The 15,491-nt window shown below is 33.8% G+C and overlaps 1 protein-coding gene across 1 annotated transcript in view; it reads left to right on the forward strand.

The window, feature by feature from the left end:
• Positions 1–15,491, forward strand: part of LOC131824148 (contactin-6-like) — a 305,999-nt gene that overhangs the window by 246,542 nt on the left and 43,966 nt on the right. The window contains 1 exon segment of the mRNA XM_059161537.1: positions 11,533–11,660. Within this exon segment, the coding sequence (XP_059017520.1) occupies positions 11,533–11,660 (128 nt within the window).

Here is a 15,491-nt window from a genome sequence, read left to right on the forward strand (position 1 = left end):
AACAAGGAGTTACATTTTGATGAATTCTAAGGTCTGAATATCTGATGCTTGGTTTCTGCTTTTGGAGTTTAGGACAGTTGAACCAAGGACTTAACTTTTGAAACATTGGCTGTTCACACCAGTTAATTACACATTAGGCATAAAATACAACTGCCAAAACCAGAAATTAAAAAAAAAAAAAAATCAGACACTGGCATCAGTGATGTCTTTATTTCCATGTAAATTAAAAGGTGTTTGAGTCCATTTTAATCTGCCGGTTGGACTTCTAAACAATTCTTTGCAAGGTAAACCCTTTCAGTTAGTTGTGTAATGACCCCCAAATCATGTTTCATTAATCAGTTCTAGGAAAGCATTTCTTTATTATTATTTAATGTGTTTAAAATAGATGTTCGTCTCATTTGTTGAGAATGGTGTGAAAGGGGCAACCTAAGGGCACCCATGCATGCCTGCTTTCCCCTAGGCACCAAGAGAAACATGTTTTCTGACAAGACATAGCAAAATTGAATGTATTTGTGCTGCCAGTCGGTGATGCCCCTTCATGTAGGTTTTTGTCTTTACTCTTCCTGCTTTACCCACCTCCCATTGCACATATAAATTTAAACACACTGTGCTTCATGGAACTCAGTTCAGGACACCAAAGAAACACCGTTATTTGTCTGGAGCTAAGAAAATATTACAGGCATAATTGGTGTATTTTCTGTGAATCAGTTAATTAGGAATGCCCTCTCCACCCCCAACAGGGTCCATATCCACATAATAACTTTCAAAGTTTTCATGATGGCCTTGTTAATCCTTCACTTTCATGAATTGAATTGTACAAAAGAAGATTAAGGTTTGCTCTATATAGTCAAGTCTTAACTCTGGTAAGATTAATTTAAATGTATCTCTTCAGGGGCGCCTGGGTGGCTCAGTGGGTTAAGCCTCTGCCTTCGGCTCAGGTCCTGGGATGGAGCCCCACATGGGGCTCCCTGCTCGGTGGGGAGCCTGCTTCTCTCTCTCTCTCTGTCTGCCTTTCTGTCTACTTGTGATCTCTCTCTCTGCCAAATAAATAAAATAAAAAATCTTTAAATAAATAAATAAATATATCTCTTCAGTTCTTCTGCTGCTTTATATGGTATCAGCAAACTAACAGAAAGTCGATTGGCCAAATAAGCAGTTTGCTTATACCTATTTTTATTTTTATTTTTAAGCAAAGAGGTTATTTGGCTAAGGGACTTCATATTGGTTTGCTGAATTTACTAATAATATTAATAAATATACCCATAGACTACAAAGAAAAGACTAAGGACTTAAGAATAAATAAAGTCAGAAAGCATATTTACTAAGTACCTATGAGTTGTAGATATTCTTAGAGAATACAAAGAAATCAAGAGTGATAGTTACCATTTTGGGGGCTCTCGTTAGATTTTAAAATTTAATTCCCAAACCAACCAATGTTGTTATTATTACCATTATCCCCATTTACATGTAAATTTGACAAGAAAATCAAGCAAGTGCTTCCAATATACCACACCCAAAAAGGGGGAGCCAGAACACAAAAAAGGCAAGCTGACTTTAGATTGTCTTAAAACTCCTATATCCCACGCCTCAAAAAACTTAACTGTACAGTCTATTTAGGGAGTAAAAACTTGTTCAAAAAGAAAATTATGGTGAAGGATCTAAGGCAATACAGCGAACCAAAGATAGTCTTTTCAACAAATGGTACTGAAACAATTGAACAGCCACAAAAAAAAAAAAAAAGAAAAAATTAATGAATCTAAACACAGACCTTACACCCTTCCCCAAAATTAATTCAAAATGTACCATAGACCCAACTGTAGAACAGAGAATTATAAAACTTCCAGAAGATAAGGAAATAGAAAACCTAGGTGACCTTTGGTGTGGCCATGACTTTTCCAATAAAACAAGAGCAGACCAGTGGAAGAAACACATAATACGCTGGACTTCATTAAAATTAAAGAAAAAAACAACTGCACTGTAAAAGACAATGCCAACAGAATGAGATGTCAAGCCATAGACTAGGAGAAAATCCCTTCAAAATATACATCTGATAAAGAACTGTTATCTAAAATATGCAAGCAGTGATTAAAATTCATAAAAAAACAACTCCAATAGAAAAATGGATCAAAGACCTTAAGAGACATATCATAAGATAAGATTCTCCGCGTCTTATTTCATCAGGAAAATGCAAATTAAAATGAGATGCTGCTACCTGCCTAGTAGAATGGCCAAAGTCTGGAATACTAACACCAAATGCTGGCTAGGATGTGGAGCAGCAGGAATGCTTCTTCATTGCTAGCGGAAATGCAAAATAGTATGGGCACTTGAGAAAACATTTTCGAGGTTTCTTACAGTACTGAACATACTTTTCCCATACAATCCAAATATCACTATTGTTAATATTTTCTCAAAGGACTTGAAACTTATGTCCATACAAAAGTCTGCACACTATAATGTATAGTGTCATAATTCATATTTGCAAACACTTGGAAGCAAATAAGATACTCTAAAGTCAATGAATCAGTCAACTGGGGTTCATCTGGACAATGGGATATTATTCAGTGCTAAAAAGAAATGAGCTATCAAGCCATGAAGAGAAAATGGTGGGATTTTAAATGCATCCTACTGAGTGAAAGAAGCCTGTTTGAGAGATTACATACTGTGCGATTGCATTATATGATATTCTGGAAAAGATGAAACTATGGAAACGGTGAAAAGATCAGTAGTTGCCAGGGGTTTGAGGAGGGAAGAATAAACAGGTGGAGCACAGAGGATGTTAGGTCAGTGAGAATACTTGGTGTGATACTACAATGACGGATGCATGTCATTCCATATCTTTCCAAATCCCAAGAATGTACAACACCGAAGGTGAGTCCAAAGGTAAACTATGGACTCTGGGTGAGTATGATGATTATGATGTGCCAATATGGATTCCTCAGTTGTAAAAAATGGACTATCAGTGGGAATGGTGATAACGTGAGAAGCTATGCATGGGAAATCCGTACCTTTCTCTTGATTTTACTGCAAAGCTAAAACTGCTCTTAAAAAAAAAAAACAAAAAACAAAAAACAAAAAAAAAAAAACAACTTAAAAAAAGGAAAATTCAAAATACAAGGTATCATAATGATTCAGATAATAATTCAATAGGAAAAGGACCGACTCAGGATCAGAAGACCTGCATCCTGGCTGTGATTAAGTAAAGTATTAAACCTCCTTGCATATCAGTTTATTGCTGTGCAGAAAATTACTCATCTTTAATATGTGGAGAAAAAGGAAGAGAAACTACTGCAGTTTGTGGTCAAGAAGCTGCATATTTTAGCCAGGTTCCCTGGGGAACTGCTAAGGCAGGTACACATAGGCAAATATATAGGATCATCTTTTATTGCATGGACTATGGACTCATTTTAAGAACAGACCCCAGGGCAAATAATACTTTCTATGCTAATAAAAATAATTTTAAAAAAAAGAACAGAAACACATAGCTGGTAGGTTGGCATTAGTCAGCCACACAGACTATCTCTAGACAGAAGCTATGTGGGAACAGTCTTTGGAAAGAAAGAAAAAGGGACTTATATGCTGGCTGCTAGTTTAGGATGGGGCTGTGTTATCTGGACCTCTGACAGCCAGTGGTACTGAGAGAACCTGAGGGAATACCTAAGGTGGGCCTTTAACAATGGGAATCCAGAGTAGGCTTGGGAAGATGGGTGGGATTCAGGTAAGCAGATTGGAGGGCAAATCCTCTGCTAGGTACTGGGGAAGAGCCTGTGTTTCCTCTCATTTAGAGCTGACTGAAGATTGTGTGTTGTGCTGTATTGAAAATGATCTACATCACTTGGTAGAGAGACTAGATTTTATTTTCTATCACCCATGTAGTCATCTCTTAAGATAGGACTTCATTTTTGTTCTATCTTCATCTCTTTCTCGTGTGTATGTGATCTCATTCTTGCTTTATTTTTACTGCTTGGATGGTCTTTTAAAGAATGATAAAATAGGGTTGCATTAATCCATTGATTACATCTTTAAATTTCCCTTGGCCAGAGGAGTGAGCTATTTCCTGTGTATAATTACCAGTGGAGTCATTTAAAGTTATTGCCTTAAAAAGAGGAGAATGAGAACCTTTACTTTGATTTAAATGAGCTAGCTTTGATATTTACTTGTTTGTAGATCATGTCAGTCATTTTTTGTAGCTTGTTAAAATAAGGAGTTTTTAAGAGGTAGTTTATTAAGTGGCAATGAAATCGGCATACCTATCACACCTTAGCTATGATAATTGGGTGCTAAAATTATTAAAACGTAATATCAATATTTGATCTAAAATGAATTCCAGTGGGACATTTTACTTAAAACCTAAATTGTGTCGAGTCGGAATTTATACACACTTTTCTACTTCATATCTAACTCATTTTAATCCAATCTATTTTACATTTTCTAGATATCAGTAAAATTAGACCGTCAATTAAAATTTCATGGTCTACAGTATTATCTTTAGACAGAACTGGAAGCAATACTCCAGTTAATAATCTAACTATAAAAATAGCAGTATTGCTCTAGTTTCAGCAATAAGAAATTATAATTGCCCAATGTCCTAATTTCTTGTAGTTTAAGAAATTTAGCTATTGCTAATCTTCTGCATCCTCAAACTTGGTGTTGGGCTATGGTTAATATCAAACAAATTAAAATAGAGCCTTCATCATTTTTTATTCATGTGGGATCTATGTATACAGATTTGTTTTCTGTATGTAGGTTAACCAAAGATTGGATATATATTAGATTCACTATAGTCATAACTAGATGTGAATTATAATCTCTATTATATTTAAGAGGTTTATAATAGCTTATCACACGCAACACAGGAAAAAACATTCCACATTAGTCTTTCTGTAGTTCCTCAGAATGACACGAAATTTGACATGCATTTCAGATGAAAGAGTCCCACAAGTTCATTTCATTGGTAGTCCTTCTTCCTGGTATTTCATTCATAATAACACATCAAGTAGAAGGCAACAGGTATGAAATGAGGCAAATGGGTAGACTATTACTTTTGTTTTCTGTTTATGCTCCTAACATTCCCTGACAGTAGGTAGACTGAAATGTTGGGTGTTCAATCACTTAATATAGTGTTCCTTCAACTTATCAGTTAACCTTGAAATTCTTACATGTGTTGGTGGTTCAGTTTTCCACATGTTCTATTTTCTAATGCCACCATAAAATCTACCAATGTCACCTAACTGTCAGACACAGGTTGAGCTACTGAGTTTCTACCTATCTAAAGCCCACAATGCAATTAGACGAATAGCGTAGTACATTACAAATGCCAGCTTTAATTTTTCAAATGTTGAATGGTCATGATACATCTACACATGTAATGTCTTTAAATTCTAATTTTTACAGAATATTTTAAATGCAAATGCCTTAATTTGTGATTTAATCATCTAGAGTACTAAGCTTTGGTAATTTGGGGGAAATTTTTCTATTCAATAGTGCAAACAGTTGAAACATACTAATTAAGTGAATATTTGAGAATAGAGACTGGGGAGGAAGGGTGTTTATCGCTTAATTGTGAATTGATTACATTGGAAGTGTTAAGAAGAAATATACAAATCCTGAAAGGTGAGTTTCAGAACCCAGTGACACCAAGCCCAACACAGTCCAGGACTAATAACCATGATAGTTACAACCTAAAAAAAAAAAAAACCTAAAACCTAAAACCATGATAGTACTGCTGAATTCAATCAGACAAAAGAGTTTTCAGACATCAGGCATGAGTCAGAGCCAAAATGAGAATCAAAAATCCCACTCTGAGTCATGGAGGAGAGCAAAAGCCAATGAAGAGTAAGCATGAGATTAATCACTAACATTTCATTAATTCAATTATCATAACAACTCTGTATTCCTTCCCAAAATAAAAATGAGAACATTGTGGGTCAGGAAGAGTAACTTGACAAATAACACAATTGGGAGGGTGCATGAATTCAGTAAAGGGTCTCAGGCAGTGAAACTTAGTGCTGGGAAGAGTCTCCCTGCATTAGGTCCCTTTCAAAGAGCCTGACATATATCTTTCAGTTCTCTTTTTTCAAAATGGAATGTGACAAAAAACAATGTTTTCATTGTTCAGGAGGTAGAGAAGTGCCTATATTCTTTGGCAGAATGAGAAGCTGGTTCATTTAGAACCTACCTATTGACTGCTAACTAGCAGTCAGGCCTACTGCTAAACTAAGCACATTAAATAGTTTATGTCACTCACTCCTCATGACTCTCTGACACAAGTAATATCCCTATCCACATGGTACAAAGGAGAAACTGAGGACTTGGCAAGTTGAGTAACTTGGCCCAGTGGTTACAAATATTAAATGTTAGGGCTCAGATTCAGTAACAGGCAAAGCAGTTTGACCTGAAACTCCATGTTTGCTAATAACTCTGCTAATAATACTCTATTGAATAGGATGGCATGGAAAAGAAGAAAAATAATTGTTAGTATCGGTCTTGCCATCATTATTGCTGCATGTTTAGGGTTAAACTCTCACATAGTAGAGAATATCAAACGTGCCTTTAAGGTGTCACAACAGTTTAGAACCCTGAGAAAATGTGCACGTGGACTTTTTGAAGGTGAGAGTAGAGTCTCCAATATTAAAGGTTATTCTGTACAAAGGAATTCATATGTAAAATGAATAAACTGCTCAAGTTTGTGTTCTTAGTAACTATACTGTTGGTAAACTATGCTTTGGAAACTTGAAGTGAAAGTGATTTGCCCAGATAGTTGTTTCCTGATGCAAAGAGAAAGACAAGTTGGAATCTGGGCCCCGTACTACCTAGTGAGTAACTTGAGTACACTCCTGCTTCTTCCCTTGTTTCAGTTTCCCCATCAGGAAATTGGGGATGATACCAATAGTAAGCCCAGGGGTTTGACTTAAGGATTCACTGAGTTGACATTTATTATACAATGAGTAGAGGGCCTGTGTAGAGTCGACCTGTAGTAATAACCTCCTTGGATTTTGACCACTGAGTTTATTCATAGAGAAGTGTGTTCTTGGTAATTAACACCCTGTTACTCTTATTTCTATTATAACATCTAACATCCTGCCTAGAACTCAGTAGATACTAGTAAGTATTTGCTGAGTAAGTTTAGAAGGAAGAAAGTATTAGCATTGCTCCATTTCCATTTATATATTTCAATTGCTATTAAATGTTCTTTTCAATTCCCTTTATCTATTTCTTTCTTTCTTTCTTTCGTTTCTTACATTCCACATATGACTGAAATCAATGATATCTGGCTTCCTCTGAGTAGTTCACTCAGTATTATATTCTGTGGATCCATTCCTATTGCTGCAAATGGCAGGATCTTTTTTCCCCAAGTAATATTCCATTGCATATATACCACACCCCCTTAGATGTGGATACTTGGGTTCCTTCTCTGTCTTGGCTGTTGGAAGTAATGCTGCAATAAATATATGGTTGCGTATCTTTTTGCGCTTGTGTGTTTGTTTTCTTGGATAAATACCTAGTGGCAGAGTTACTGGATCATATAATAATTCTATTTTTAATTTTTTGAGGAACCTCCATACTGTTTTCCACAGTGGCTGCACCAGTTTTCATTCCCAACAATATTGTATGAGGGTTCCTTTCTCTCCACATCCTCACGAACACTCGTCATTTCTTATCTTTTTCATTTTAGCCATTCTGACAGGTGTGAGGTCATATCTCATTGTGGTTTTGATTTGCATTTCCCTGTTGATTAGTGATATTGAGCATCTTTTCATGTTCCTGTTGGCTGTTTGTATGTCTTCTTTGGAAAAATGTCTAGTCAGGTCCTTTGTCCACTTTTAAACAGGATTATTTGGGGTTTTTTGGTGTTGATTTGTGTAAGTTCCTTATAAATATTTGTATTAACCACTTACCAGATTATATCACTTGCAAATATCTTCTCCCATTCAGTAGGTTAACCTGTCATTTTGTTGATGGTTTCCTTTGCCTTGCAAAAGCTTTTTATTTTGGTATGGTCAAGAGTCTAATTTTGCTTTTGTTTCCCTTACCAGGGGACATATAGCAAAAAACGTTCCTATGACTAGAGTCATAGAAATTACTGCATATATTTTCTTCTAGGAGTTTTATAGTTTCAAGTCTCACATTTGGGTTGTTAATCCATTTTGAGTTTTTGTAAGAAAGTAGTCCATTTTCATTCTTCTGCATATAGCTCTCCAGTTTTCCCAATCTTCTTGCCTCCTTTGGCATGGATTACTTGACCTATAATCACAGGTTTATTTCTGTGCTTTCTATTCTGTTTCTAAATTGCTTTTGAATTTTTAGAAACCATACCACATTAAATGATGCTCACATTTTTTATTTAGGCTTTTATTGTCTATGAGTAGTATAATGTCTGCATTAGGTCCTAGTATTCATATAAATATATATTTTATGTAATCACTTGATTGCCTTATGCTTCTGTCTCTATAACTATATTCTCTTTACTAATTATTCACAAAAATATTTATTTTTTTTACCAGAATGTTTTCTCAAATTTTTTGATAGTCAAGCTTATCAGTGCTTGTGGCTGTGTTTTGTTTTAAACACCAAAGAAGCTTACATGAAATCAAGATAGAATATTTTAATATATTTCATTAGTATGTCCTTTCTATTCCTCCAGATACCATTTTAAACTACCTTTTAGAATATTCCAAAAGAAGAATAAAAAAAGCCAGTCCTTATATTTCTCTGTGAATATTAACAAAACCATGAATTAAAATGTTTCAGCTAATTTTTATAGGTGCTTTCACTGTTTAGTACAGTTTGATTTTAGTTGGTTGTTCTTTCTTTCTTTTTCTCTCTTTCTTTCTTTCCTTCTTTTATTTTAATCATTTCTTTTTTTTTAAATCATTTCTGCTAAGCCATATTTTAATATGTGACAGAACTTGAAATTCTCACTTTTTTAAACTATTTTTTGTATAATTATTCTGCATAAAATTAGGGCTATGATTATGTGGTTTGATTCCATCTATGTTATCATAGAGTAAGTTTTCTTACTATATTTTACCATCTCTTACTAATTTAAAAAATTAAATGGTAATTTGAAATATACTATTTACCATGTTATAAAATTTTTAGTTATAGTTAAATCTCTGGTTTTCTATATCCTAGGTTGCTGTGGAGAATTATTTTTTTAATCATGTTTTTAATAAGTGATGAATCAATTTGATTACTATTTTGGTTATTTTCATAAAATATTTGAATCTAACCTTTTTAATCTTTTATCTATTTTTGCATATTGATCTTATGAAAAAGTATACATTCTTGCTTAGAAATAAAAATGATCTTTACAGACCAAAGTTGAACTTATAATTAATTGATCAGTGCTTCTCAAATCTTATTGTTCATCCTGATCACTGGATATTTGTTAAAATGCAAAGTTTGATTCTGTAGGTCTGGGATGAGACCACATTTTGAGAAGCAAACACTGATGACTCTTCTAAGGGCATCTAATGATGACTCAACAGGAACTTTTTGAACATCAAAATAAACATGGAGAATTAGTCTACAGCAAGTAACTATAGATGGTTCTGGAAAGAGGATGAGTGCTAGAGATAATATAGAGATAATATAGAGATACGTAACTTTCAATTCATTCTCTAATACTTATTAGCTATTTACTCTTGGACGGATTGTAATTTTTCTTGGTCTGCATTCTCAGTATTTTAAACAGTGCTGGGCACATGAGAAATACCGGTTGGCTGATGAAGATTTCAACAGAAATAATCAATTTCAATGATGACAATTTCAATTCAATTTAACAAACATTAAGGTTGTCGAACATATACCATGAGCCTGAGAAGGGTAGTAATATTAAACCACTTTTTATATGAATTGTTCTTTTCTGAAAGCTAAGTGAAAAATTATATAACATATAAACACTGGCATTTCTAGCTGAGATGTTTGTCTGGTGGCCTTTAGATATCAGCAGATATATAATTTATATCACTTAAATTGTCTTACTGGCCAAAATTTAACATTTCTGTGTTCCTGAAAATTCCTGATTTTTCCTAAATTCTAGAGATGATATTCTAAATTCTAAATATGATACACTGAGATGCTTCTCACATTGATCTCTTCTAATTAAATCAGATACAGAATTATATTTGGCCAGCAGTTTGTTGCATATTAGAATAGCTTTACTACTACTGTGTCATTAACAGTATGATTCAATGTTCATGTAAATTGCAACCAAGAAATATAGACATTTCAGAAAATAAATGAGAGATCAAATGTCTGTTTTGGGGAAATACTCCAAGATAATGGTTTAAACAAAAATCTCATTATAAGTCATGGAGCATTCTAAACTCAGATGTGGCCCCAGCTTCACACTTGACAGAATGTGGAACACATCACTAATAGTAAACTCAGTATCAGAAGCTAGCTTCATACAAATTGTAGTTGGCTGATATTCTCTTGGTTTCAAACTAGGTAATTAATTATATTAGCTACATTTTGTGTGATACACATATTAGGCACAATGATATTATTTGCAATGAAACAAATACTGTTTAGTATTGTTAATGGATATGACATACATGGTAATTGTTATATCTTTCTTTCCTTTAAAATTATTGTTGTGACAAATTAGTTTTCATCACTTATTTTTGTACAACCCTGACTACCTACTAGTGTTTTAAGAGTCGTGTTTTTAGAAAGTTGCTAATTACATTTATAAGACATAAAATTGGACACATGCTTTAATTTTTCCTTTTTTTTTTTCTCCTTATTAAAACACTGAATAGTGATTTTGTCAAGAAACCAATCTTGGGCTTTCCCTGATTATAGCCGTGGTGTGATATTTGCTTTTGATTACTTCTGAGTTCTAGAGAAAAGTTAAGAATCATTTTATGAAAGATTAGAATTTCTTAAACACCTATCCTTTCATTATGTGCTAAGTGATTGCATGTATTTTAGGACAGTTTAATTCAGTCTGATTAATGAAGGATTCATTATCTTTATGGTTTTACCCTTTTTATGGGTAAAAGGATAAGCCTGGGCCCTTTGGCTATAAAACTATATAGATGGTTCCTTCAATTCCCTAGCTCTGGCAGATATTGTCATTGAGAACGCTGTTGTTTGATGGCTGAAAGTGTTAAATAAGGGCAGGTTCCTAAAGCTACGACTAATCATCATGAAAATTAGCTTGCATTTCTCTAATGCCAAGTTCAATTCTCACCAGAGTTGACTTTTCAAAATGCATAGTGGATAGTTACATTTGTTATTAATCAAGCAAATGGGCATTGTAGCATCAAGCATCCATTTTATTTTTAATGGGCTTCAAAATCAACAATGATAATTCAAGTGGTAATATGATAATTATCAATACTGTGTCAGAATAAGAGCAAACATCATTTATTCTACTATGGGGATTCAGAGATAGCTCACAGTCAAGGATAGGATAAAAGGAAATGAGTATGGTTATGGTCTTCGTAATGTTTTAAAATGAATATAGATGGTTAAGGCTTATTTTAAGAGCCTACTTCTGTTAATTATGTATTTTCTTTTTAGAGTGTTTCTCTCAGAGGATGGCAGCCTCAAGATATATAACGTTACTAGGTCAGATGCTGGATCATATACTTGCGTAGCTACAAATCAGTTTGGCGTTGCAAAGAACACTGGCAGCCTAGTCGTAAAAGGTATTTTATTATCTTCATTTGTGCTTGATGAACATTGGAGATATGTGTACCTATCACAACCTCTGTCATTGTGTGAAACTTGTATCATGTTGTATATGTGAAATATTTGATTTCACAATTTATTTAAGAATTGTGTTCCCATATTCATTAATAGTATGTTTGCTCTGCCAGTGGGATACCACAGCAGATGTGAATACTTCAGCAGTTGAAATGCTGTCAGTGGGTAATTAGAATTAAAACCGGCACCTAAAACATTTGAATTTTCACAAATGCCTTAATGTAGGAAGCTATGGACATTTTGATAAAATCGGATGATAATATTTTTCTTGGTTAAGTTTCCTTCAGACACTCTCATTTTGTATGAAATTTTTACCATGGATATAAGGTTGCCAAATTCATAACCAGTTCATTTATTTATATAACTCTAGGTGCATAGCTCATGAGATGCAGACCCTCTTGCATACACTTTAATGAGTAGTTTCTTTCAAAGAGAAAAAAATTAAAATATCTGTGTCTGTGTAAGTCATTATTATAGCCATCATGGTAAACCTATAAGCTCAAATAATTTATGATGATAGAACTGCATACTCTATTCTTCATACTTTTAAGCTACTATCAGTACAAATGTACCTCCATCTATCACCAAGGGATATAATTAGTATTCAAGTATCTATTCCCCATCTTTGCTATTTTACTTTGTTGAATCTCAGCTCATAAAACTAGTATGTTTACTGGAAGACATGTCACTTTTATCATTTCATTGCCTCCTGGATGATTAAAATGACTGTCTTGATAAAGTAGTTTGAACAGCTAATTAAGCCCAAATAATTAAATTCAGCAATCAGTGCTTTATCATCATTTCTATTAAAAATAAATATATTAAATAAAAAGTAGTTAGCTACTACACTTCAACTACTCTTTAAAATATCTCAAGGAAAAAAAAAATACCCACCTTTATCCCCGGAAGATATTTTTGCCAACATTGTCTTAAACATATTATGTTATGCCTGCTGACAATTGTCTGAAACACTCAGGGGAAATGTGATTGATGTAACTTGTGTCAAAATCTTATCAGTGTGACACATTTGGAAAAACTTTACTTCCTTAAGATTGTACTGTCATCAGATTTTTAAGACAGAGATGGACTTAACATTTCAAGGAATGTGCTGTAGCTATATCTAATGATAGGATATCTCTCCAGCAAATGTTTGGTACTACCCATATACTGAAAAACAACATTAAGAGAAAAAAAAATAAAGATTTATTCCCTCATTTCAAATTAAGAAGGTGCAGGTGGTAGCCATTCATTTTAAAATATGAAGAAGGTTAAAACATAGTGGAGGACAGCATCACGGTTAATTTTTCCAAGAATGGAGAAATCTAAAGAGAATTAAAACAAATATAAAGGATCAAAGGTACTGATGCTGGAAATGTAGTTTCTCAGTTGAAGTTTCTGCAGAATACTGGTGATCCTTTTGGTGGACCATTGGTTTAACTGCTAAAATACAGTAATGGGCTTCCTTTCATCACCTACATTCCAGTGATAAAAGCTACTGTATATATTGGACTGCAATGACTACTTTCTCTTCCTCAAATGTTTCAAACATTTGGCATCATGATGATGTCCTCTAGCAAAAAATGGGTGAAAAGAAAAAAAGAGGACTCACATAAATATGTAACTGGAGAAGCTGGACTGTGCTTATTTCTCAAGGTGGCAGTTGGATATTTCAGCTTTCTAACACAGCCATGTTTTTTTTTCTAGATAGGTTCCCAGTTCTTTGGATAGAAACAAGTTCATCTGTAATTTGGGATAGTCCATAAAACACACAATCAACTCTCTATACAAGGAACGAAATAAATAAGATTGCTTGGTTTAAAACAAAATGAAACAAAGTAAAACACAAAAACTCCATGCAGTTTTATTTATTTCTAGTGTTCTTTACTGGGGCTATTGGAACAAAATTATTCTAATCTGCATTCCTGGTCGCCTTAATCTTTACCACTCTTCCTTCCTTGGTAGGATTTTTCATTTTCTGACATACTATATACTTCACTTATTTGTCATGTCTATGGTTTTTTTCTCCTTCTTTCCCTTCTTCTAGAAGGAAGCATAAAGAAGGCAGAAATGTCACAAATCCTAGAACAGTCCTGGGAACTGTATGTGTTCAATAAATAATTATTGATTGAGTGAGATGATTTTACCCTACACTCTTTAGTTCTTAGATAATCTCTGTTCTGACTTCCTTGCTCTAAAATATGAAGGTTTTCTATTTCTCCGGGATTAAGCTTAGGATACTTTGCAATAAAGAGCATCAAAGGAAAATAATAAACTTCTAAAATATTTTCACTTTCCATATTTTAGGGTTTGTAGTTATGTATTTATAATACACAGAGAACTCCTTACTCTGCAAGGAGGATCAATTGTGAAGTACATGAAAATCCTACAGACTTCATGAAGAGAACTCACTGTTCCAATATTTTCAGCACAAAGAAGAGAATCATTTACATATGCAAACAGGGCATATATCAGTATGCATGAATATCAAGTAATTTTCACTCATTTATATCTAATCATGAGAAGGAAATTGTGTTTGTTATTTTTAATCTTCATGAAATACCCACGTTCCATTTTAAGGGGGATCTCTATGCTTCTTTGCCATTAACAAGAACCATGTTAAACAGAAATACATATAGAGTAACATAAAAACATTTAAAAATAACCACATAAACAAAAAATGTGGACATTACAAATAAAAGCATCTTTAGAATTTTTTATTTTTTATTGATATGTACTCTATGATTTTTTATTAAACTGTGGGATTGCTGTGTAAATACAGGCCCAAGATAAGTCTGTCATTAGCATATCCTCTTAACTGGACTCCTATCGCTAATTCTCTTTCAAGTAAGAATGTTTAAACTATTCCTGATGAAGAATTATTATTTTACAACCTACAAATTTGAAGCTTTAATCTGAAAAAGAATTATAATAATATGCACTGATTCAACCATTTTCCTGGCTATTAAGAGTATAGTCATCTGGTTGTTTAAGAAGATTTAATGTGTGTGTGTGTGTGTGTGTGTGTGTGTGTGTGTGTGTATGTGTTCGTATTTTCTAGTCTCTGGTGTTCATCTGATTGTCATTACAGAGTCAAATATAATTTTGTTTCTCACACCAAAATCAGAATATAGTGACCTTACTGGTAATAAGGTGGTAAAGAGCAAATGAGAAATTTCAGTAAAGCTGATGAAACAATCATCTGTCTTTGAATTGACTTATCAGCCCCAGTCATGCAAGAAATGTTGTTGTTAGATAACATGTAAAAAGATAATAGTTACAAGAGTAAGATATTTTCCAGCTTAGTTTTTAGCTGATATGGCTTATCTGTGTTAAGAGGATTCTGAAGTTATCTGCACTGTATGTTAGAGATTTCTATTTCACTCATGCAGTAGGATAAAGCCATTTTCCATTCAAACAGGGAGTTTGGGAGTGCAATTAGCGCCAGCCTTGCCGGAGCCTCGGACGATGCCCAGAGTAATCTGAGGACATGTTCCATAGGCACAAACAAGGATTCAAAAAGAGAGTTTAGGTGTTTTCATTTTGGAGGACTTGCATAAAATTACAGTGTGTACATACACTTAAGAGGTACATGAAAATCACGTAAAAGGGGAAATGATTTGATCTGGCATTTGAAAAATTATTAAAAAGCAGAGTAACAGCAGGCTATAAAAATGATCTTGTTTGCAGGCAACATTTGTTTTTGTTTCCCCACTGGAGAAGTTTTGGATGTTCAATTATAGGCCTCATTGCTTCAGCATTATTTTCAACTGAAA

Source organism: Mustela lutreola, chromosome 2 (assembly GCF_030435805.1).
Source record: "Mustela lutreola isolate mMusLut2 chromosome 2, mMusLut2.pri, whole genome shotgun sequence".
Lineage (NCBI taxonomy): Eukaryota > Metazoa > Chordata > Mammalia > Carnivora > Mustelidae > Mustela > Mustela lutreola.